Source organism: Petaurus breviceps, unplaced genomic scaffold (assembly GCF_028583685.1).
Source record: "Petaurus breviceps papuanus isolate PSGF00001 unplaced genomic scaffold, PetGlider_PUasm1.0 90925, whole genome shotgun sequence".
In the NCBI taxonomy this organism is placed as follows: domain Eukaryota; kingdom Metazoa; phylum Chordata; class Mammalia; order Diprotodontia; family Petauridae; genus Petaurus; species Petaurus breviceps.
In genome coordinates, this window is record NW_027187380.1 from 13,529,396 (window position 1) to 13,547,806 (window position 18,411).

Genomic DNA, 18,411 nt, shown 5'->3' on the forward strand with positions numbered 1-18,411 from the left:
GAGAGAGAGAGAGAGAGAGAGAGAGAGAGAGAGAGAGAGAGAGAGATTGAGAGATTGAAACAAAAACAGCAGCAGCAGCCTGGGAGAGTAAGCAATTTTCCCAGGGTCACAGTTAGTGTATAAGAAAGCACTTGACTTCTAGTCTTCCTGAATCCAAGCCCAGAACTTGAACCACGGCATTATGGTGCCTCTAACGTGGCAAGTAATGTACATATCGCGCAATGCTACGTCATGTAATTGCTCCTGAGCAGGGGGCTTTGGGTTTTGGGTTCCTTCTCCAGGGAGGGCCTGTGGTTATGGGGGAAAGAGGGAGGCTAGTTAGAAAAAGCAAAGGTTGGAAGCTGCCTTTGCTTACCTAAAGCTTCCTTTGCTTTCCCAAGGATAGGCTGCCACAGCCTAGGAAAATGAGGGGTTAGGCTCTCCTCTAAGATGTCTCCAGTGGCCCGCTGCATAGTCTTCATCTTTTCTCTCTACCTTGCCTCTCCCATGGTCAGCCTCTAGGCCATCCCTCTGCCTCTGATCCTGGTGCTGCAAGAACGAGACAGGTATAGGGCTATGTTGCCTAGGTTTTGTAGGAGTTACGGGTGCCAGAAAATCACTGCCCATCCTCACAGGTCCTTCTCACAGAGGCCATGTACCCCCCTCTCCACCTAAATCTTATAGGGAGTAAAGCAGATTGGGGAACTGGCCTAAAAGCACCAAATTATGCCCATTTCTTTAGGCTGAGCTGACTTTATTCTACAAGGGGTTGGTTGGGGGAAAACAAAGAATGGATTTAGGAACACAGATTTAGAACTGGAGGGTCATCTGTTTCTTTTTACAGAAAAGGAAACTGAGACCTGGAGAGCTGAAGTGATTGGCCCAAGGCTATAAATGGCAAAGCTGGGATTTGAATCCAGATCTGCCGACTCCAAAACCATCCCTCTTTCCATTGCATCATGCCCTTTCTCCAGAGTCAACAGCTTAGGAAATCTGCACGAAGAGACCTTGGGAGCAGGGCCTGAGGGCCGGTCAGAGGACAAGATATCTTCAAAGGCTCAGACCACTTCTGGTTTCTCTAACTGCCCACTCAAAAGTAGAAACAAGTGTGATTCCCCATCCACTGGGGATGTGGGGTAGTGGTGCTTGTGGCTAGATTAGATAGCTCTCTGGAAGAGACTTTTGAAGTTGTCTAAGACTTTTATATCACATCTGACCTCCTCATTTTGCATGAGGAAACCAAAGCCCAGGGAGGGGTGATGAATTATCCAACATCATACAGCTGCTTAATGTAGTGCTGGGAAAAGAACCCAGTTCTCCTCACTCCCAGCCCAGTATTGTTTCAACTGTGCCATGCTGTTTGGAGAGCATAAAGAGAAGAGAGGTTGGTATTGACTGGGAAGGTTTGGGGAAAAGGAACTGGCAGAAACCGGGAGCTGAAGATTTTAAGGCAATAATTTGGGAACAAGAATCTGAAAAGTTATGGTCTGGGCATCAAGGGAGAAATCTCTGGCTATTCAGCCCCTTCTCCGGCCTGCCTCTGGTGTCTGACATGACAAATGGTGCTGGCACGGGAGTTGGTTGTGGTGATGGATGGATGGTTTTAGGGACGGGAGGAAGCAGTCAGGGAGGAGCCTGTGCTTGTCCAAGGTCCTCATAGTCCTTAAATCTCTCCCTACTGAAAAGAGGGCTCAATTTGGAGGTACAGGGCATGAGATCAGATTCTGGCTCTGCTATTTTACCTGGGTGACCTTGGTCAACTTACTCTTGGGGCCTGTTTTTCTCACTAGTAAAATGAAGGTGCTGGTCTAGACAATTCCTAAGGTTCTTTGGTGCTTTAAATCTACCCCCAAAACTGGGGTATGGGAGATTGGCCCACTGTCACCACCTCTGACCCTTCATTCTAGGTTCCATTGCTGGGGGGTGGGGGGGTGTAGAAAGCTGCTAGAGAGATTGAGGGAAAATAGAGTGCTCTTTCTATCACTCCTTTATGACTCTCTGTCCAAGTTCAGTAACAGTAACTGAAAAAATAATTAAAAGCCAATACCAAGCTCTGAGTGATTGGCTCCTGGAAGGTTTCTGTCACTGGGGATAGGGCCTCTGATATATGGGAAAGTGGCTCAGGGCTGGTTTGTCTCAGGGTCACACAGTCACAGGACTCCTTCCATTACACTACAAAGGTGCAGTGGCTCCCTAGGCCTCTCGAAGAGAAGACAGAGGTCAAGGACTCACAGTCATGAGGACAGGCTAGAAAAGCTAGCCTCTTTCGAGAGTGTGAAGTTCCAGAGCATCAAATCCACCACAAAATAAGTTCCCACCTGCAGAGGCTGGCTGAATCTTTCCTTCCCGTCAGGACTTCCCATAAACCTTAGACAACTAGGAGCTGATGGCATTGTTTTTCCCCTCTAGGGAAGCCATTTTAACGAGTAGATAAATATAATACACGCTGATGGCAGTTTTAAAGATCTTTTAAGGAAAGCTCATCCCCAAGTTGCCTTCCACCAGATGTCAGAGGAGCATCAATGGTTTCCCCTATATCCCCCAGGGGAGTAAGGGAGACCCTAAAAGGAGCTTCAGACCTTAGGAGAATCTGAAGTTGGCCAGAGGGACAGGGGCAAAAAATAGATGGCAGGATCGAGGGTTCCTGTACCTCCCTAAGCCACATTAAATAATTCAGTAAATCAGGAGCTGTCTTGGGGAGAGATCTCTGGCTCCAGGGCTATGAAATTAATTTGATATCAATCAACAAGCATTTATTAAGTCCTCATATTCGAGGCACCATGCTAAGAGCTAGAGCTATAAAGGAAAAATCATGGTTCATAGGGGCAGCTGGTACAGCAGACAGAGCATTGGTACTGGAGTTGGGAAGACCCAACTTCAGATCTAGCCTCAGTCACTTACAAGCTGTGACCCATGGCAAGTCACCTAACCTCTGTATGCCTCATTTTCCTCAACTGTAAAAATGAGGATAATGACAGCACCTACTCCCCAGGGTTGCTGGAACCTCTTGGTAAAGTGTTTAGCACACAATAGGTGTGCTACATACAAGGAGTGTCCAGAGAAGCATTATTTCAGTCAAAGTCCTACTGTGTGCAGAGTTGAGGAAGCTGGGCGATAATGGGCACAGACTGACCTTTGTCAGAATCTAGGCCCTAGGCACTGTCCATTCTATCAACAGGGATTCCTTCCTATGGCTGTAGACATGGCCTAACATCGGTCTATCAGTCCCCAAAGGGCAACCTTGTCCAAGGCGCTGGACCCTGGCAGGCCTGGCTGAGCTGCTGCTCTGGGGAAGGGAGCAAGCGTGGTCCCAGCGGTTTCTCCTTGGGAGCTCACATTTCTCTGCCTGTTTCTGCAATGCTTCAGAGGAAAATCCTTCTCCCTGTGTACCCTGATGCTTTCTCTGTCTTCAGCTCCTGACTGATGTTGAGGTTTTTGTGGGGTTGGGGAGAAGAAACTCTGTCCTCAATTCCACTCTGACTTTGGTCTTCGCCTGTTGCTAAGGCTGCTCTTGGCTTCCATACTGTGAGAACAGCTGTGTGGCTGTGGGCCTGGCAAGGTGCCCTTTGCCCACCTTCTGTCACTCAGCAGTGTCTTATCCTAGTCTGTTACCAACCATCTGTCCCATCCAATAAGCCTAAAGTTGCCCCTCTAGCCCTGGAATTATTGGAAAAAGGAACTCATACCTTATAAGGTTGAGCACCGAAGTGCAGGAGGAGATAATTGTTCTCATCCCTGAATCCCCTCATGCCAGGATCACTCTAGTCCAGGGATGAAGGGGAGCATGAGACTTTCTGATGCAGTCCCAGGAAGTTGGGTCCAAATTCACAACAGGGCACTTTTACAGAGTGAAGTCTCACTCTGCTTTGGCAATTCACCTGGTCCCCAAACACTAGTCACAGCGTCCTCTGAAAATCCCAGTAGGAGCCCATGGTTCTTGGGGGGTATAGGGAAAGGATCAGCCTCGAGTTCCTTTGGACAGTACCATAGGAAATGGGGTGGATGCTCACGTTTCAGTTTTTTGCTCTGGAAGAGCAAAAGGAAAGGAATCAGACAACTGTTAGGCAGCTTCCCAGTGCCAGCATCTGTCACATCTCTGCCTACCCCTTCCACACCTGGAGATGCTGGTGTCTGAGTCACTGAGGTGAAGCAGGATGACACTGCACAGTGGCTGTGCAATACCTCTATAGTGTAATGTATCAGACCCCGCCTAACAGTGTTACTCAATTTGCCAGTACCATCTCTGGAGCCCAAAACAGTGAGATAGCTTAATTTTCTTTGTCTTTTGTGAGGGAATATAATTGGAAAAGGGTGAGTACAGATGTTTTAATCGAGTTTTTAGCAAACAGCTAGGGAGATCTGGGGACAGCACAGACAGCAAGTCGGGCCAACACCTCATTATTTTTGTCACTGAAGGCACAGATCCCTCCTTGCCCCACCCTGTTCTTGAGTGGCAGTCAGAGACAGCATAGGAAGTCACCATATAAGCAGATGGGGAAGGGGCATTTATTTTCATTTGGCTGAAAAATAATTACATGTGGTGATGAGCTATGAGACAAAACACAAGAAGATGGACTGGAAGAAGATAATGTCCAATTAAGACACTCTAATTCTCAAAAGCACTCCCCTGGGCTCAGGCAGCATGAGGCCTCACCGCAGGAGCATGTCCGCTTCCAATGGCCCTGTCTTCATGCTTAAGGCAGTTCTCCTTTCCTCACCCTCTGCTCCCAGTCCTCTGGCAGGAGTCTTCTTTACCCCCAAGGACTAGAGTTTTCCTGACAGGGAAATGTGTGGGATGCAGGTGAGGAGCAATAAAAGGTGCTGAGCAAGGCACTGAAATTAGGTGTGCTGCAAGGAGAGAATCAGGACCAGCCTTAGAGAGAAGCCTCCTCCCTCCCAACAGAACACCATTTTCTACATTTGACAGCTCTTGACCCCAGACTACGGGGATAGAGAGAACATGGGATAGCTTGAGAATAATCTGGGCCCTACTGTATCTTAGCAGGAGGGACCCAGGCCCTGATGCTGGAGAAGGCACATTTGACACAAAGTTTGTTATAGTCCATGTGAAAATGACAGGGCAGCAGTAGTTGTGAATGCAGTGAGTAGAGAGGTGAAGAACAGCGAGAAGGGGACTGGAATCATGGATTGGGTGAGGCCTCGTTTCAGAAGAGCTTGGCCTCCAGCAAAGGGATGATACAGAATTCTTGTGGTAGGTGGAGGGGACGTGTGGCTCCCTCCCATTATCCTAGGCCTAGCTTCTTAGTGTTAGCAAGAGGATAAAGGATGCATCAGGTGGCTGGCCACTGGCTGCGCAGCTGTCTCTCACTTCTCTCTGTTGTGAATCAAATCAATCTCAGCCCCCCATGGGACCAATTCTGTCTTCCTGAGAGCTGTGATTTCAGCTGCCAGACATGTCAAGTCACCCCAAAGGTGACCAAAGGCACCAAGTGTGTCTGAGATGATTGTCCTTCAGGCAGTCCCAACTTACTGCCCATTCCAAAGCCATGCTTATCTTGCTCCTTGCCTGCAGGAGGGTACAGTATCTCCTTCACTCGGCATGCCTCCAAAGTGAAGATTCAGACATTCCCTTTTCTTTCTTGCCCTTTCTCATTAACCTGGAAGACTTAACAGAAGATTTAAGTCCTGGGGATGTGGAAAAGATGAAAGGGCCCTTTTATTTTCCCTTCCAGGGAATACCAAGGCCCCAGTCAAGGTAGGAGCCCTGGACCTGACTCTAGAACTGTCAGTATTTTAGTGGCCTAGTCTCTACTCAGCACCCACAGCAGGGGTGCCCAGGGACCCTGAGGCTAATCATCCCTCCTCATCCTTGTGGCTCCAGGCCCTTCTTGCCTCCCATTGTGCTAAGGCAAAAGTGACATGTGCTTTCACTATATTGGTTCTTAGCAGTTCAGGAAGCAAGATATGTTCTGGGTGAGGGAGAAGCAGATAAGAGAGGTTAGGGTTGAGTGTTAGCCTCTGTAACAGATCTCTGAAAACAAAGACCTAGGTTACCCCACAGCCGAGGTGGGGGTGAGTGAGTAGGGAGGCACCCATTGGGTCTAGTATAAATAAGATGTCACAGTGCCAGCACTGTTTCTAAATTCCACTCAGGATACCATGCAGGGATTCAGCAGTCCGTCTCTGGTGGGATCTTGGGAGTGGAGAAAGGTAATGGGCCTTCTAACAGCTATCAGATTTAATTACCAGCAATGCCAGTGTCTGCCCTGTGGTGGAAGGATAGTGGGCATGAAGGTGGAGGACAGGGAAAGTTCTGCAATCCTGCAGAAAGGATCCAGGTGCTGGGATATGTTCCCACAGTTAAAGTTTTGTCTCACTGAGGATTATGTTGGCTGTGACAAAAAGGAAGCAAGAGAAAGCCCAGACAAGCACAAAGCCCACCCAGAAGGTACTTCGGAAAGGGGATTTGTGCTTGTTGACAGTACCAGAGCCAAAAACAAGCTTGGTGTCTTTCCGGCTGTAGTACACCAGGAAGGCAGGGATGACATACTGAATTCCATTGCCGGCGTAGGCTCCTGTGATCCCCACTAGGGACTCAAGGTCATGGGTACAGAAGGCCACAAGGATGGGAGGTACCAGAGTGATGACAGGGAACACAACTCGGTCTACCACCCACGGGTACATCTCTCCCTCCCGGTGGAAGAGCGTTTTCCAGTTGTTTCGCAGAGTCACAGCAATGATGGGGAAATTGGTGCTAATAGTGAAGACAGGGAAGAGACCCAGGAAGAAGCGGATGATGACCAGGCGTACTATATCACAACTAGTGAAGTTGAGGGTATACATGTCCATGAGACTGTCACTGTGGAAGCAGAAGATGGCAGTGAAGGAAAGGAGGCTGTAGAATGCCAGGATCAACACGTAGTCCAGCAGCACCAGCTGAGTGATGTGCTTCTTGGAGGCAATGGGCGTGATGAGGGATGGCAGTGAATGCTGGCACATGAAGGAGTAGACACACACCCCAAACAGGTTGCGGATTCCAGAGAAGTCTGCTATGGGTGGATGCCCTTCTCCTTGCCCGTGTCCAATACGGATCAATGCCAGGATAATCATGATGGCAAAAGCTGGGAAATGAGAGATATCGGTCAGTAACGATTGAATGCCCACTGTGTGCAGCTCTGAGTATGGCACACCTCTCATGGCACAGGGGTATGCTGCCAGGGGCGTGCTGCAGGAGGACATGGGAAAAGAGAGCAGGGTCTTTGGCTTGGACCAACTCCCACACACAGAGAGTAGAACCTCAGAGGCCATTTTGTACACTTCCACCTGAGCAAGAATCTCTTCTACAACATCCTAGACAACATCCAGACTCTGTCAAATGTGGGAGACAGAGAAAGAAACAAGGTAAATGAGGAATTAAAATTCACATAGTTGAGACTCTACCAAAGTGCTGGGTCTCAGTCAGGAGTGGCAGCCTGGGTTCACACATGACTTCTACCTGGGGCATAGACTCTCTGCTTCAACCAATACCTCAACCAGGATTTAAGTGCCCACTTAGCAGGCTGTGGGTGGGGACATACAACATTCATATAAATAGGTGTATACAAAACACACTAAATGGGGGGGGGCGGGGGAATGCCGTAGGGGAGGCAGTAACACACAGCTGTGGGGACTAGAAAAGGCTTTGGGTGGAAGTTGAAGGAAACTAAGGATTCCAAGCAGTAGTGAGAACAGGAGACTAGCAAGAGGGCCAGGATGGCTTGTTCCTAGACCCTGCAGGGAAGATAACACTCCTTTTTTAGAATGGCAATGCCACAGAGACAGGATGAGCTGAGAGGCGAGAGCAGGCTGCCCACCACAGTAGGTGACAGGGAATTCAGCTGAGGAGGGGATGCAGGCTTTCTGTCTGACCTTTAGCAGAGGATCACCAAGCTCACCTATCTCTAGGAGCTTTCTTAGTGCATGGTATTTTAGCCGACCTAACAAGGAACTGCCAGAAATCAAGATGTATATTCTCCTTTCTCTTGTCTTGGGTTTCTTGATTTTATCTGAGGCAGTGTCCCTGGAAGGCAGAGTTTACTATACTGCAGTTAATAATAAAAGCTAGAATTCACATAGCACTTCAAGGTTTGCAAAATTCTTCCCATGTTATATCATTTGATTCTCACAACAACCCTGTGAGGTAGTTGCCACTATTACCCCCACTTTACAAATGAAGAAACTGAGGCATAAAGAGGTTAAGTGATTGGTGCAGGGTCACCCAGCTGACTGAGCACAAGGGCTAGATCTGAATTTAGGTCTTCCTGACTCCAAGTCGAGCACCTTATTCACTGCGCCACCTACTGGCCCACAACAGTTCAGAGGGCACAAGCCTCAAACTGACCTAGAACTATGTGGCTGGGAAAGGACAATCCTGGGGCTAGAACAAGGGAGTGCGGACTTACTGAGAATGATGGAGGCTATCCTAACAACAGAGAGGAACAGCTGACGGCACAAAGATCTGGGGCTTTAGGGACTGCTACCAAATACCAAAGAGAATGCTCCAGGTACTGGGATGGCTGGGGCAAGGGCACAGGGAGAGATGAGAGGGTAGTGTAGGAATAGCCCAGAAGGCCAGTATGGCTTGTTCCCACACCCTCCTGGGAAAACGAGAAGCTTAAGGGAGGGATTCCTGGAACGTCTGCTATTCCTAGGACAAGCTGGGTTCAATCTTCACCCAAGAGTCGGCTGACTCCATTTAGTTACTCCTATCTTGGATCCCTTAATTCAACCCCGGCTAGAGGAAGCTATAGTTAAGATTCATGGGTATTAAGAATTTGCACTGCAGCAGCAGAATTAGGTCCCTTCAGATCTGGCCTATGCTCCTGTCTAAACAGATTTTTGACATCTGCAGTCAAAATCATTTGGAACCCTCAGAGCACCCTTCTCTGGAAGAAATCTCCTCAGTGGCACTGATAAAAACACTTTACAGCAGTACACCCTCAAGTCTGCAGCTTATGATCCCCTTTCCTGCCCCACCAGATCAAACTTTCCCTCCTGAATGGGCCCCAATTCCTAAATCAATGACCAACACGGACAGTCTTCAATAAATGCAGAGGTTTTTCATGAGAACTGGGCAGGAAATACCTTCAAATCTTCATCATACTGCCATAGAGAGCTCATGAAGGAGGTTCCCATGGAAAAGACTGAAGAGTCCAACTCCCAAGGAAGCATATGTGCCTGGCTCACAGCAGCTGTCCGTATACTCTCATTTCTGCCCATGTTATCTCTCTCCAGCAACCAAAAATACCCAAGATAATATTTTCAAAGAGGATCATGGAAAGCTTCCCTTATTACTTCCATTAAAATTGTTTTTTTTACTTGAAGATTGAATTTTGTTTAAAAACAGTTTTAAATGAATTTTTAAAAATATTTCATTCATTTATATATATGCACATATACATGGTATAATTTATATATATATATATAAATAACCTGTCTTTTCATACTACCTTATAATAAAGCCTTCACTTATAATAAAGGTTTAAAAAGAAAAAGCAGTTCATCAAACCCGACACATCCACCAAGTAGACTTCCCCACTTCTCCAATAAAGAAAGAACAAAGGAAATACTCATCAACTGGGGAGTAGCTAAACAAACTGGAGTATATGAATGTGATGGAAAATTTCTGTGCTGTAAGAAATGATGAATAAGATTTGGAGTACAAGGAAGCATGGAGACCTACATGAACTAATGTAGACTAAAGTAAGGAAAGCCCAGAAAACAATATTCACAATGACTACAACAATGTAAGCAGAAAAGCCACCACACAACAGTTCGAGGCTGAGAATGCTGCAAAGTTCCAATAAAGGGAGGGAGGTGCATTTTCTCATCTTTCTCCCTGGGCCCAGGCCTGGGCATTATAATTATGCTGCATTCAGTTTCATTTTGCTGTTTTAGTTTACATTGTTGTAGTTGCTGAGTATTAGAACACTGTCTTGGTTCTGCATGCTTCACTCTATGTATCAGTTCATAGAAGGTGGTCTACGAATCCTCCATTTGCCTCACTTTTTACAGCACAGTATTATTCCACTGCATCCCTGTAGCACAATTTGTCTAGATCTTCCCCAATTGATGGGCACCTATTTCTCTACTACTTTTCATCAAAGGCATCCCAAATTTCCAGTCTCACTCTATCACTGACAAAGCCAGAAAAGAAAAATGAAGAAGCAAGACACTGTATTGTTGGCAAACACACCCACCTACCCCTCCATGCTCCCCCCCCCACTCTTCTTTCTCTTGAATCCTGTTCTCCCCTACCATTTATTGCTGGCTCTCCAGAAGACCGGTAATTCTCTCCTTTCTCTAAAGAAAACATAAATCTTTATAGTTACTATTCAGTCAAGCGGAAAGAATTGACCTATTTCCTTCCCCTAGACTCTCTGCCTATGTAGCTGTCTCTAATTTAACCCTTTGCTTAATTCCTTATGAGAAGTCACTTAGTCCTAAAAAGCACACTATGAACATTTTAGTGCAAGGTCTGGGGTCTGTGAACTCTGCTTTTCAAATTTTAATTTAAAAATTTAAATAATTATTATTAATAATTAAACATTTAATTTACATAATCAAATTATAATTATTGTCAAATAAAATTATTAAAATTTTATAAATTGGTTTCCTTTATAATACTATGTATATTTTATGCATTTAAAAATGTTAATGAGGAGGGCTCCATAGGCTTCAACAGACTGCCAAAGGGGTCCATGACAAGAGTTAATCACCCTTGTTCTGGTCCAATGATGTCCTTGGCGTGTTGGGGGTAATCACAATGAAAGGGAAAGGTCAGCTGGCATATGTCTTTATGTGATATAATGGGCACAGGATGTGGAAGATGGTGGGAGTGGACAGATGGCACAGGTGGTTGGATGGACAAAGGAGGAAAACAGGACTCCACAGCATATGCCTGTAGGTATATGCTTAGAAAGACTTTGGCAAAAATTGGAGATGTGGGGATAAATGGGGCTCCCTGACCCCTATTAAAGCAGGCTGTAAAACTATGAGTTGGTTTTAAACACTCGGAACTTTGAGTTTTGCAAGTCTCTCCATGTTTAGTGTCAAATTACTGTCAAGTTATGAGACATTGAGGGAAAAATAAGGGCAGTTTGATATGGCTGGTCTGTAGAAACATAAAAATGTGCAGGTGTGCAAAATGCTTTCTTCCTAACCACCCTGTCAGGTCAGTAGCCAAAGTCATATCATTCCCATTTTACAGATGAAGAAAATGAGGCTTATAGAAGTGAAAGGACATGTCTAGAACAGCAGCCAGTCAATGAGCATTTAAGGGTTTCCCAGGTGCCAGGTATATGGCTTGAGACTACAAAAAATCCCAAAAGGGCAAAAGCAGTCCCTGGTCTTCAGGGGGCTCACATTTTAATAGAGGAGATACTCTATAAATCATGGAGCACACACAAGATGCACAAAGAGCAAATTGAAGGTGCTCTTCTAGAGGAAGAGGAAGGGGCAGACTGCATGAGGCTTCTGCAAAGGTGGATCTGAGTCCTGAAAGAGGCTAGGGAAGCAGAGAGGAAGTGGTGCCTCCCAGGTACAAGAAGACAGACAGCTGCAGAATAGGCCCACACATCTTCACTGTGGAGCTCATGGAGGGTGTCATAAAAAGAATGGGAAGGTGGGAAAGGGCCAGGTTATGAAGGACTTTAAATGCTAAACAGAAAAATTTCTATTTGCTCCTGGAGGTAAGTGGGAGTCACTGGAGGTTGTTGAGTAGGGGAGGATGTGGTCACAAAAATCACTTTGGCAGCTGAGTAGATGATGGACTGAAATGTAGGGAGACCAGTTAAAAGAATATTTTAAAATCCAGGCCAAAAGTAATGAGGGGAGTGAGTGTTCAAGTGGAGAAAATGGGGGGGGGGAGGGAGAAGTATAGGAGAGATGTCGTGAAGGCTTGGCCGTGGATCTGACACGTGGGGTGAGTGACAGTGAGGAAGACAGTAAAGTTGTGAGCCTGAATGACTGCCAGAATTATCATAGTGTCCTGGAGCAACAGGGAAGTTGGGAAGAGGTTTTGGGGAAAAGGATAAAGAGTTTGGTTTTGGACATGAGTTTGAAGCGCCAAGGGAACATTGCATTCAAGATGTCTAAGAGGCAGTTGGTAATTTGGGTCTGAAGCTTACATGAGAGACTAGGGTTTAGATATTCAGATATGGGAATTACCTGCATTGGTCTTAAGGAGCTGGTGAGATCACCAAAGAAGATAGTGTAGATCAGAATGAGAAGAGGGCCCAGACTTGAGCCTCAGAAGACACTCACGATTGGCAGGCAAGACCTGGATGAAAAATTGGCAAAGGAGACTGAGGAGTGGTTGGACAGCTAGGAGAATTGTGAAGGGCAGGGTCCCCAAAGCTGGCATTTAAATAGCACTTTAAAATATCTCCTTTTATCATCATAACAATCCTTGGAGATAGATGTGACTGAAGGGGGAGAAAATTCTTATTTTGGGGCTGGAGAGCAATTCCTCTTCTCCACCCTGTGTTCACTGAGCTGGATTAATGAGCAGAAAGTTGCACCAATGAGCAGGGGGGTCAGACAGTTTTACTCTGGTTGAAACTCACTTTAGATTTTTTAAATTACTTGCCCTCTTTAAGGGTTCGAGGTGCCTGATGATGGGATAATTTTTTTTTTTTAAGCAATCGGGGTTAAGTAACTTGCTCAAGGTTACACGGCCAGTTATTTCTGGGTGTGGTGCTGAGTGTCTGAGCCCGGGATTCGATCTCCAGGTCGTCCCAACACTGGAGCCGGTACTCTTACTCGCTGAGCCACCTGGCCGCCCCTAATGATGGGATAAATTGATACAGGAGGTAAATGGGAGAATAGGCATTACACCTAGAGCCAAATATGTCTGCAGGCTGGTATATACCATATGGATCTTTTTTTGGGTAAAAAAAGAAAAAGGAAGACAACTCCGGCTCTCTTCTCCTTCTGAGAGACAGTAGGGGGCTGACAGAGCTCAGTCACTAGCTTGTGCCCCACTTTCCAGGAGCCAATCACTAGAAAATCAAGGGGGAATCTAGGGGCCTTGTAAATGTCATGTCTTGGTTCCTATTGGAGAGATAAAACCCATGGGAAGAAGCAAGCACTCTTTATGTCTCTCCATGTCAGCGGAAGCTGTCTCTCAAGGTGGTATCATCTATTTTTGAGCAGAAGCAGAAGAAGCCCTCCTCCTCCTCTGAGCAGTGACAACGTGGCATGCTCAGGGTTGGGATCCTGCCCTTCTCTTGCAGGTTTGCTCAGGGTGGCCTACCTCACCAAAAAAACTTCCAAAGCAAAGCAGGTAGCTTTATTAGCCAGGGCTAAACCAAGGCTTGACTTGTCCTAGTAAATTCACTCAGCTACTGCTCCAGAGCCAGATTTCCCAATAACTGGTTACTCTTTCCCCATTAAACTCTTATCATGACCTTCTTATAACACAGCAGGAAGTTATAAGTTTGGGCACTTGGATATTTTGTTTTGTTTTGCTTTTTGGGGGGCAATTGGGGTTAAGCAACTTGCCCAAAGTCACATGGCTAGTAATTGTGTCAAGTGTCTGAGGTTGGATTTGAACTCAGGTCCTCCTGACTCCAGGGCCGGTGCTCTATTCACTGTGTCACCTAGCCGCCCTGCTTGGAGATTTTTGCCATTTTGCTTTTTTAAAACCGGTGACTTTTAATTTTAATAATTATAACTGCTTAGACATGCCTATAGTCTTTCCCAAGACTGCTCTACAGCATGGTGGCTCACAGAATATGTTTGATAGAGAGGCATGCCTATCTACCATGAATAATCACTTTCTCCAGGTTCCTGTAGTTAGGTCTTTGTCCTCTGACTCCTACCTCTGGTTACTTTTCTCTGACATAGAGGGCACTCAAAGGCTGGGGGTACTGAGCTTCACTTTTTTAAGTGAAAGACTCCAGGTCCCTTCAAGCTTTAGTAGTCTTTGTGGCAGACTAGAATGTGGAAGAGATCATGGGCCCTAGTGATGCTATGGGTTCTCAAAGTAGTCACGCTAGGGGTTTGCCAGCTGGCAATACCTGAGAAACAAAGAGTATAAGAAAGAGGTTGTGAATAGTGTCCAAAAGAACAGAACTTCTCTGGAAGCATGAGACTCTTCTAGGTCCTAGAAATGTGGACTTTGGGGATTGCTGGGGGATGAAGATGAGTCACTTATGCATCTTAAGCAAGGTTTTAAAATCATGCCACCTGGGTAACTGCCCAGCAGAGACTCTGTGCCTTTACTAAAATATATGTTATTTATCACAAAATACATACCTACTTGCCACAGGGAGAGGAATTTTCTGGCATTAAAAGGTCCTATTTTTAAAAGTAACACTCAGGGGAAGCCAGGTAGCACAGCGAGTAAGAGCACCGGCTCCAGTGTTGGGATGACCTGGGGATCGAATCCGGGCTCAGATACTTAGCACCACACCCAGAAATAACTGGCTGTGTAACCTTGAGCAAGTACCTAACCCTGACTGCTTTAAAAAAAAAAAAGTAACACTCAAAAGTACCCTTTTTGAGCCTCATTGTGTATTGCTTCCTAGGCAGCTGTGTCCCTTGTCTATCCTTAATTCAGGGCATCTGAAGGAGACAACAGCAAAATGATTATGCTTAGTAGAATGGAAGCAAGCTAAGGCTTTGATCTGCTTTCCCATCTATCTCAGTTTCCAGGATACTTGAAAGGTATTGAATATACTTAGTCATATTTCTTAAAATGCCAAGACACATGTATGGCTTCTGCTGTTGCCATGCAACAGTCCCCCAGCTCTGGGAAGTCAAAGTCAGGGAAGACAACCTTGGTGGATAGACCACTTGGACATGGGAGTCAGGAAACCTGGGGTCAAATTTAAGCTCTGAAAGTGACCAGCTGTGTGATCTTGGGCAAGTCAATTTCACACACACACACACACACACACACACACACACACACACACACACACACACGACACTGAAGACAGAAAGACAGCAATGAAACTCTGCTGTCAAGGAGGTATTAACTTCGAGTCTCAGTTTCCTCCTCTGTAAAATAGAAATAACACTTGTGCAACCTGCCCCACAGTGACGATGGAAGTGTGTTAGACACCTTAAACTATATAAACCTGAGGTATTATTATTTGCAATTTGCCTCCCACAACCCTTCCACAATTCTAGCTGCTTTGTGATCATCCATCTCAGGACCATTTACTGAATAGCAATCCTACTCCAGGCTTGCTGATCTCAGAGGATGACTGTTGACAGCTTTTCAAGGTATTTAAGGTGGGGCAAGGTTCAATTCTATGCCCCAACCTGGCCTGCCCCAGAGGGGGCCAAGGCTGAATACCTCCAAGTCCGATGCTAGGCTGCTGTTAATGTTAAACCAATGTGGCCACGTTACAGTTTGGACACACCCAAGACCGAGGCTCATTCCTCAAGGTGGCTGTCAGGATGACAGAGCTCTCCTCTCCAAGTGGAGAATCAATATGCCAGGGGCTAATGATAATGAAGCGTTGGGTAGTGGGCCTGCCATCAGCTGGGTTGCTAAGGCACTCCAGACACTGAGATGAATTCTGTCTTTTGATGGGGAGAAGGAAAAAAAGAAAATTTAGCCCAAGGTGTCTCCCTTTTTATTCTATGCTTTCTTTCTCCTATTAGATGTGTCTCCCTTAGATCTTGGAATATTTGCATTTCTTTACTTTTGTGCTCATAAATGCACTTCCATGAGCTAGATGGCCAGAAAATAAAGCTGAGACAATGAGATCAGCCACTGCAGGTTTGGGAGTGGGGAGGGAGGAAATATTACAAAGGCAGAAATGTCACAGTAACGTCCTAAGAAAAGAACTTACTGAAAATTCAAAAGCAACCTTTGCTCTTAAAAACAGAATGAATTTTTATTTCATATTTGCTCCCTAGAGAAATCCCAGGATACGACCCCCAAAATACAGACACTAAACTGGCAGGGGAGTGATATGGGAAAGGCACATCTAAAGTAGTCCTGGTGAAATGGAGGGCCTTGCCTTGGGGTTGGTGGGGAGAGGGACTGAGCAGCAAGGTGAGAGTCATTGGAAAAAGGCTTCAAGACAAAAGGGTAGCCCTCATCATCATTCTGAACCAGATGGTCCATCCTGCAGAACTCAGTGAATTAGAGATCAATTTAGGGAAACCTCCTATGGCTCAAGGGCCAGATACAGCCAAGCCACCTATTTTTGTACTGTCCCAGGAGTTAAGAATGGCTTTTACATTTTTTAAATAAAACTTTAAAAATGTAAAAACCATTCTTAGCTGGGAGCATACAGAAACAGGTGAGGCTGGATTTGACCCATGGACTGTGGGAGAGTCCTGGCTTGTTTAGTTCTTCCTCCTTCCTCCTTTTTGCTCTAGAGCTGCCCTGGCTGAAACACTTATATACTAAAAATGAACAGTTTTTAGACTTCTGAAAAACACAGTGTCTGGCTCCTGAAAAGAACAATAATTTCTAGGCTCTGATAAGACCTTTTTAATCTATCCAAGTAGAGGAATCTGGTTATTACATCAGTGTTACTTTAGCCACCAATGTCTACTAATCATATTGTCACAAATTCTACAGAAATATACAGACACTGTTCTGACAGCCTGGGCTACAATTTTAGCTAGGTGACACTAGTGGGGAGGGCCCTATAAAGCCCTATCCATTCTTTGGTCCCCCATCTGTGTTTGCTAATATAAATCCAATCTGTTTCACAACATTATGTCTTCCTGGGTACATGCAGGCCTTACAGATCTTATAAACCCATCAGAGACTTGCATGAAAGTGGAAAATTACTTTCACAGGAACACTTTCTTGTTGAGTCTTTTTGACAGTGATTCTTCCTAGGACATTGACTTACACAGGGTCTGTGGGGACTTAGGTGGAATTTCCTTCACAGGATCAAAACTATTCTGTTTCTGGATGGGAACAAGTTTCCTTTTGGAAAATATGGGTAACTTTCCAAAAGACACCACAGGTCTCTTAGTCCCAATCCAATGTGCATATTAAGTGATTAGTTTAGGCTTGTGCTGATAACTTCACTATCACTTTAATTTAAACTGACCCGAGATAGCCTGAAGTCAATCAAATTATCTTCCCATGCTCACTATTCCTTGTGACTTTTGAAAAAAGCCTGGCTCAATCCATCCACCACCAAAGCTTAAGAGAAGATTCTTTTAAATAGCTCTTCAGAACCAGGACTCTGGCCTGTAGCTATATTATTTGTCCCCAAGGAATCTGACAGACTCTCCAACTATAAAAGTAACACAGGAAAGTAGCACTTGATAAAAGAGGTATGTCTCTGCAGCAATCAAGATAAAATATGAAATCATAGATTCTGGCCCATTTTCTCTCATCTTACAACTTCTTTATCCCCTAAAGGATATTGCAAATAGTACAAAAGAAGGCAAAGGTCTATCTACTTCATTCTAATTCTAGCAAGGCTAACTCAGTTTTTAATCATTGTGAAATGGCAGCTGAGAGTAGTAGGGCCAATTAGCAGATTTATCTTCTTCTAGGAGATTGAAAATGTAGAAGTCCAGGTATTGTCAGCTGTCTTTAAGGGAGGCCGTATCTACCTCCCTTTTCCATTTCCCACATAGTTAGCTAAGTCAACAAGTAGGGGAGAGGACAAGGTAGGAGAGCAGATAAGGAGAGATGAAGTACACTGAGAAGATAACAAGCTAGCTTTTGTTGGGGGCGGACAGCAGCAAGTGAAGACTACTGTCTTGGGAAAAAATTGTGCATTGGTGATAAGGTGATTTTTTGAGACTGGGTTTCCCTATTTTGTCCAGACTGGAAGTACAGTGGCCACTCAAGGGCTCAATCCCACTCTGATTAGCAAGGAAGATTTGACTTGTTTTTCAATCTGGGCCAATCTGCCCCTCCTAAGGCAACCTGGTGCTTCCCCTTTCTCCAGTCTCACTCCCCGCCACGCCCCGCCCCCCTCCCCATGGGTCACCACATTGGTGCCAAACCTAGTGTGGCTACCCGATGGGCTTTAGCCCGGCTGTAGCTCAGAACTCTTGAGCAAGGGATTCACCAGCCTCGACTTCCCCAGTGGCAGGGAGTACAACTGTGTACCACTCTGCCCCGCCTGGGGCTCTAGTGTTCCTAATTTTAAAAGGGTTACTTTGGCTGTATAAAGGCATATGACTACCTGAATTTGTTCCTGGTTCAGAAGTTCAATCTGTAATACACCACAGCTGTTAGTTATCATTTGACAGATACAATACATCATATTAAACACACTGTCTTGTGCTTGTCTTCCTCAGTCTACATACATCTCACAGACTGGCAAGTCAAGGCATCTTAGAATCAAAATATTTGTACCCCAAAGGCTTGAATCTAGGACATGGATATCACATTTCAATAGCACAGGAGTCAGAGATGCTCACATTTAAGGTTATCCAGAGAAAAGTTAAAGCTGAAATGGTAATGACTTTTGCTGAGGAGCAGTAGGT

General features: G+C 45.5%; 2 protein-coding genes across 2 annotated transcripts in view; one reads left to right on the plus strand and one right to left on the minus strand.

Annotated features, from left to right (window-relative positions):
* The window catches only part of NAT9 (N-acetyltransferase 9), a 223,891-nt gene that overhangs the window by 124,985 nt on the left and 80,495 nt on the right, over window positions 1-18,411 (plus strand). The window lies entirely within an intron of this gene.
* The window catches only part of TMEM104 (transmembrane protein 104), an 88,241-nt gene continuing 74,293 nt past the window's right edge, over window positions 4,464-18,411 (minus strand). Inside the window, 1 exon segment of the mRNA XM_069076484.1 lies at window positions 4,464-7,061. Coding sequence (XP_068932585.1) covers window positions 6,301-7,061 — 761 coding nt within the window. The 3' untranslated portion in view covers window positions 4,464-6,300.